At 40.4% G+C, this 7,305-nt stretch overlaps 1 protein-coding gene across 1 annotated transcript; it reads left to right on the top strand.

Annotated features, from left to right (window-relative positions):
* The first annotated feature begins 234 nt into the window (after positions 1-234).
* LOC124274477 (cell wall protein DAN4-like) lies at positions 235-4,719 on the top strand. Its single transcript, XM_046709837.1, has 3 exons — positions 235-1,107; positions 1,704-3,069; positions 4,403-4,719. The coding sequence occupies exons 1-2, from the start codon at positions 235-237 to the stop codon at positions 3,057-3,059; spliced, it is 2,229 nt and encodes a 742-aa protein (XP_046565793.1). The 3' UTR covers positions 3,060-3,069; positions 4,403-4,719.
* Positions 4,720-7,305: the final 2,586 nt, after the last annotated feature.

The raw sequence follows: 7,305 nt of genomic DNA on the forward strand, positions 1-7,305 counted from the left end.
AACAGTTCATAGAGAGCGGAGGTATCAATTATTGATGGAGATCAATGATTGTAATAGCAGGGTATTAAATACCTGACCAACCCCGTGCGTGTTTATTAATACATTATTGGAAAAACAGTGTTATGGTGCTGTAGCCTGTGCGTAGGAATATTTCATGGGTTTGGCTCTTCAGAAAGAGATTCATGTAGTCATAGACACCAATAACAGGAACACTGTGGGGTCACCAACCTCACCATGGCATCTAACAAGCTGGGTGTAGTGTCGATATGTATTGTCATCATTGCTGTGACATTCTCTATGGCCCTCAATGGATCGGGAGATAGATCCACAATTTCAAGCAGAGACAATGTAACTAAACCCAACGTGTCAGCCACAGTCCCTGTAACCAGATCCACCATGGCAGTCACAGACCCTGTAACCAGATCCACCATGGCAGTCACAGAACCTGTAACCAGATCCACCATGGCAGTCACAGAACCTGTAACCAGATCCGTCATGGCAGCCACCGCGTCTCTCACAGATGCTCCAGACAGAACATCCACCGTGTCTCCCACAGATGCTCCAGACAGAACATCCACCGTATCTCTCACAGATGCTCCAGACAGAACATCCACCGTGTCTCCCACAGATGCTCCAGACAGAACATCCACCGTATCTCTCACAGATGCTCCAGACAGAACATCCACTGTGTCTCCCACAGATGCTGCAAACAGAACATCCACCGTGTCTCCCACAGATACTCCAGACAGAACATCCACCGTGTCTCCCACAGATGCTCCAGACAGAACATCCACCGTGTCTCCCACAGATTTTCGAGACAGAACATCCACCGTGTTCCCCACAGATGTTCCAGACGGAACATCCACCGTGTCTCCCACAGAAGGTAATCCTACAGCCTTGCTTGTCAGTAATCCCGTACCATTCACTACAGATTATGTAAGGAGAACGTTTCTCCCTGAAACAACCCCCAAAGAATGGTGGGTCAACACACCTTCAACAACTCCACTCTATCAGACCACGGTTGGTGGAAACTCATTGGACAGATTCTTGGGTATACACGACCACCACGGCAACCCTTGTCCCTTTGGCCAAGTCTACTACTACGGGGTAAGTTAACATTTACTTAACTGGTTACTTATGCAGATGCATATTTGTTATGGTATAACTCCCGCGTTGAAATATCACCTGAACTGCAAAGTAGATGTTAAGTTAAGGTTATCATTTGATGTGAAATATAATGTCCCGTGGAACTTCTTGGAGCAAATCACCCTAAATACCAATAGTTGGTATATATACCCCAGTAATTCACTTTCTGAGGGAATGATCAGATGATGTGTGGGATGAGGTTTGGGGTTCTGTATTGATACTACATATAGTTTCAGAAGCAAAGCCAGACATTTTCTTCACAAACAGTGGGTTCCCCTCAAAAAACATCTTGTAAGAATGCATTCTAGAGCCAGGCCACTTTTCTAAAATGTCTGGAGCATACGTTTATATTTTTGTTGATATTTTAGTCTGAAATCTTGTTTCACCGTGTAAATTATATACATTGACTCATGTCATATCGCTGAGTGCGGCGTAAAACTAAACTCATTATCTGTATGTCACTTTATCTGTATGTCTGTACGTTCAGATCGGTGATGTTCTACGGATAAATGTGCATCATATGACGAGAACAACCCCAGCTTTGGTCACTGTTTCAGAGTTGTCACGTGACATGGCAAAACACAACGCCACGACCATTTACTTCAACACAGGAATACATGTCAGCACCTCATACTGCCGGAACAAGCATCCAACCACGTTTTACAACAAAACCCCACGTGGAACCACCTCCTACCACAAGAACATACGTGCAACCACTTACGACAGGTGTTGTGGACGAGGACTTATCACACGAGCCTTCAGCAGTCACAGCATCAACCAACACATCTCCTGACCACGTCCTTAAAACAGCTGATACACAATCAACAACTTCACGGTTGCAGTGTAATCATATCACCCTAAACAACTCAACATTCAACATATATCCCAATGGATCTGTAGTTCTGAAAAGTGGTAGGGTCATAAATGAAAACGATTTTATTCTCACACCAAAAGGACAACTCAAAGTATGCGTGACAGCTCTTGGTTCACAAGGTTCAAACACAAAGTTCAAAATTGATCTTAACCGCCCAACTGTGGTGTTGACGAACATCTGTCTGGTGTCTAGCCAAGTGTTCCTGCTTCTGACTTTCATCTTTCACTGTTTCTTCTCTAGTCTGAGGAATCTTCCTGGAGTGATTCTTATGTTCTTGTCGGCATCTTTGTTCTTGGCACATGCCACCTTCTTCTTTGGGAGTGCCCAGGCGTACAATCGGACTGCTTGTATAGCGATCGGAGTAGTCATCCACTTCTTCTGGCTTGCATCCTTTTGTTGGCTCAACATCTCTTCTTTCCACACCTTCAGAGTCTTTAAGGACGTATTTGCATCTCGGAGTTTTGAATCCAACAAAATGACAATCATCCTCAAATACTGCATCTTTGGCTATGGCACTCCTGCTGTTGTTATTGCTGCAACGATAACAGCAAACTATTTCGTCTCTGGGTCTGAATCCTTTGGTTATGCTGATACCTCAAATTTCTGCTTCGTCTCAAATGGAACCAACAGTATCGTTGGCTTGCTGGTCCCAGCAGGAGTTACCATCCTGGTCAGTTTTACTCTCTTCATCTTGACCGTCGTTTATCTGTGTAGGGCCTCAGCCAACAGACGACAGGTCGGCAATGGTGACAAATGGAACATTTTAATGTACATCAAACTATCTAGTATCACTGGTTTCTCCTGGGTCTTCGGTTTTCTACAAATGGTTGACAGAAGCAGTCAGGTTTTCACATACCTGTTTATTTGTCTGACTGGGGCTCAGGGCGTGTTCATCTTTCTGGCTTTCATGGCAAACAAACGCACTTTCCTTCTCGTTAAACATGTTTGTCGAAAACAAAGCAAGGGTGGCAAATATTCCACAACTTCATCTGACACAAAGCCTGTCCCATCTGATGTGGAGGACGCAAATAAGGTATAGAGACTAACTATATATACTAGGCACAAACATTAAAGGAACCCCTTGACTTTGTGAGGTATGTATAGTTTAATCAGCACAACTGTACGTTACGAATGTTAGATATACTAAATAACGAGTGTGTCCACAATGAGCGCAATACACGCACGACATCTTGCAGGCATGCTGGACACCAACCGCTGAATTGTCGCCCTTGGAATCAAGTGCCACTCTTGCTGTAGTGGTCTGCCTAACACATCAAGATTTGCTGTTGCAGGGTCCCTGAGACGCACGCGACGCCCTTACACACCCCACAGATGTTCGATGGGGGGTAGATCTGGTGATATAGCCGGCCAGTGTAAAGTTGTAACACCTTGTTGTTGCAAGAAGTTCACGGCAACACGAGCTCTGGGAGGACGTGCATTATCTTCTTGAAAAACAAAGTTACCACCTGTCCTTTGTGCCATTGGAAGTACGTATGCCGTAAGATCTCGTCCATATACCGCTGGCCTGTCAAATTACCCAGTACAAGAATCAAATCAGTCCTCCTATTGAAAGAAATTCCTCCCCAGACCATGATAGAGCCGCCTCCATAAGAATCATGTTCCTGTACCGTAGATCTCACATAACGCTCTCCTCGGCGTCGCCATACACGCAATCTTCCATCCGTGGATCGCAAACAAAAGCGGGATTCATCACTAAACATCACATGTCGCCATTGCCGGTTCTCCTACCTCTGACGTTGCTGAGCCCACTGATAACGAAGACGTCTGTGGTTAGCTGTCATCGTCACGCCTTTGAATGAACATCTTGTGGTAAGACCTCTGCTACGGAGCCTCGTACGGTAGAGTTCGAAATCCGTGTTTCTGTGGTTCTGAAGAATTCCATCTTCAAATCCGCGGCTGTGACAAATTGATTCCTCAGAGCTATAGATCTCCGGAAGTTGTCTTGTCTTGGGTTGTTTTTAGGGCGTCTTCCTCGACCGGTCCTCATTTTAGCGCCCCTGTCTGGCGGTAAAGGTTGATGAAACTGGAAATGACGCTTTTGGACTTCCTGAAGAACCCGGCAACACTATTCTGAGATTTTGTACCCTCTATCATGCCAATGGCCTGCCATTTCTGTGTGTTTGTCGGGTACTGTCGAGGTGGAATTTTCACAATAGATTACTGTCATTTGTATATCCTAGAATGCACGTGTGGTGCATGATGCACGTGTATCATGTAAAGGTAACAGGGTGCTGACTGTGGTGTCACCCATAAGCGATTCCCGCTCTGGCTTCGAATGCAATAAGCTTGCAACGTTTATGTAGCATTGTTTCTATTATAAATTCCACTCGGGGGTTCCCTTATTTCTTGTGCCTAGTATATCTAGTTATGTGTCGTCTAACCCAAAACAAGAATAAATTATATCCATGAGATTTACATAGAAACAATGTGAAGTGATAGGCATATGGCCCTATCTATCAGTAAATTATTGAAAAGGACGCCAGCCTAGTATGAAAAAGGAAATGTTTTTTGTTTGTTTTTTTAAAATTATTTTCATTGTTCTCATCAGTACAAGTTTCGAGTATCTGTATAGTTATATGCGAATATACATTGCTGATACAGAAAAATATCTGTATATTGCACATCAAATTTCAGCGGTTGACAATGGTTTATTCTGGATCAGATAATGGGAATAGAGGAAAACATTTTTGAGAATTTATCAAAAACTTTGTTTCTTTTGGACATAAAATTTTCAACAATGAATATGTCTTTAAAATCTTTATAAAGTTTTCTAAGTTGGGAATTTTCAGGGTGAAAATATAGATGTGTGTTTTAGCGGAAAATATTGTATGATAAAGTAGTGGATTAGTACTTAGAGTACCAAACCAAATTTTGTCAATTGCACTTCTTGTATGTTTTGATTAATCCAAATTTGAAGTTCATTCCAAATTGTTTTTGTGGTATAACATTATCAAATAGCAATTAATCATAAAATTTTCTTGAACCTTCAGCTGAAAAAGGAAATGTTGTTCGAAGGGTAGGTACGTGGCAGTAAGCTCGTTTATATTATTGCCAGCTGAAGCTGTTATGGCTTCAGAGTGCGATGTGTTTAAGCTATGGCTTACTTTAAGCACACCCATGGGACACTGAAAAATGGATATCATTGTGTTTCACACTGTACGTCATTGGAGGTGTAACTTTTCAGTTGTTGTAAACGTGTCATCTTGTTTGTCCATTAGACCTTGTGGAAATCGTTGACATTACGGCTATTATAGCGCCATTACACGTCGGTTTTCATACATAAGTTATAGTATTATACAGCGAAACGCTATTTGACGAGAGCAGATCTGTTGTAAATACCGTTAGCATTGTTTGTATAGATCTGCTGGGGATTTATGTCAATATTGCAAATACAGAGGTAACAGTCAGTCACGTAGCCAAACATTTAGAACCGAAATTATTATTTGTGCTCTATATATTACTGTGAAAGGGCCTTTTTGTTATTTGTTTAAATAATACGGATTAATTATTGTACGAAGCTTTGTAAGATGACGAAAATAATGAAAGGTTAAATGCCTCCAATAACTCTACGATGTCTTCAAGCTAATGTTTATTCAGTAATATACCTTCATATCTAGTTGTATTCCAGTAATGACCAGTTATGACCTGTCGGCAGAGGCCATTTAAGCCACAGAAACATTATTTTACCTGGAAGATGCTACCTGGAATATTCAAATTCGTATCAGGCAACAGTGGCGGATCAAAGCAGAAAGTTTAACCTCGGGAAGTTCATTTAATGAATTCTATTTTCAGCTAAATACCTTGGTTTTCAAGACAGCAAATCTCAACTTTTCCAGTATTGTTTCTTGAATTTGCAACTAAAATTCTTGAAATTTTACGCCTATTAATATAATCAAACTTCAAGCATGGCCCGAATCGTTTTTTCTTCCTTAATGTTGTGTACACTGCTCCATAGTCAATTACATATATGACTTGACGTGTCCATTTTAACCAGGCTGGTGTTATAAAGGTAACTTGGAAGTGTGTAATTCCGTTCCACAATACACATCGGCTGGCAATGGCAAGGACGGCATTGTAAATTATAGTCTGTTTGCACTGAAAAAGTACCGATGAATTTCAATTTAAACAATAAAGTAAATCAAATAAAGTGAAATTAAAATTGCGAATCCTCATAATTTTACCTTGCCAAATGGTCATTTAAATTTCTGAATTTTGTTCAACTAAGGCTAAAAGTTGTTTTACAAACGATCATAGTTTCAAATCGCTGTTATGGGTTTGTATTACAAGGGGGATACGAGCAGTAGTTGGAATAGACTAATGCTAAGTCTCTGAATATAGATAAGTTTGATAGTAACAAACAAGCCCATTTAAATTGGAAAGGAGCCACAGGGAGACCAGAGATTCAGAACCTGAGGAAATCTAGACTTGCTATATTTAGGGCTTTAGCACTGCAGAGAGGGCTAGGCAGTATAGGGGAAATAATGTGGTTCAGGGGCTGTGAGACAGACTATAGTTGGAACAGCGAAATAATGCACGTGCGGTCCGTGATGAGCGTTAACTTAGACTACCGTAGAAACCAACCCTTCTTGTTCTCGGGGTTTCATTTAATGTGAATACCCCCTTGTAATAAAAAAACAATAATAGCGATTTGAAACTATGATCGTCACTGCAAACAGACTATAGTTGTACTGATTTATCGTGCAGTAATATCCACGTACTGTGAAACATTCTGTTTTAACGTATTCACTTTAAAACGTTTCACATTTTGGAAACCATATTTTTATCTGCATGTCCAGGACATAACATGATAAATAATAATTAATAAAATGTTGTTAGAAATTGGTTTCTATAATTTCATGTTAATTCTACCAGCTTTGAAATTATTCGTGACACGTTTTAAAACTACCAGAGATTATTTGTGTTTGTTTTGAATATTAAAGTTAATTGTTTTTCATTATGGAGTTATTTTCACTGTTGACGCAAGGACACATTTCAGGAGCAATAGCTTCCAATATTTCAATGTTAATTCTATTACATTTTGAAGTTCTTCATGGCATATCCAAAAAAAACAGGATATTGTTTTATAACCTTTGAAAAGAACGTTTATTCTTCTTCATTTTGGAATTATTTTCAATGTTGACGCAAGGACATATTTGGAGTTAATTTGATGTTTTGATCATATGTGATTTATTATGATATATGTTTCGATCATACATTTATATATTGCGTCGTCACAGTTTAACCGGGTTCGAATTATTTTCTTC

Source organism: Haliotis rubra, unplaced genomic scaffold (genome assembly GCF_003918875.1).
Source record: "Haliotis rubra isolate DU_JTF1 unplaced genomic scaffold, ASM391887v1 Scf191, whole genome shotgun sequence".
Lineage (NCBI taxonomy): Eukaryota > Metazoa > Mollusca > Gastropoda > Lepetellida > Haliotidae > Haliotis > Haliotis rubra.

Bases quoted from the DNA above. Each gene is read 5' to 3' on its own strand.
- LOC124274477 (XM_046709837.1), top strand. From the start codon at position 235: ATGGCATCTAACAAGCTGGGTGTAGTGTCGATATGTATTGTCATCATT. The intron at 1,108-1,703 runs GTAAGTTAACAT...TCACTGTTTCAG, and splicing joins GCCAAGTCTACTACTACGGG to AGTTGTCACGTGACATGGCA.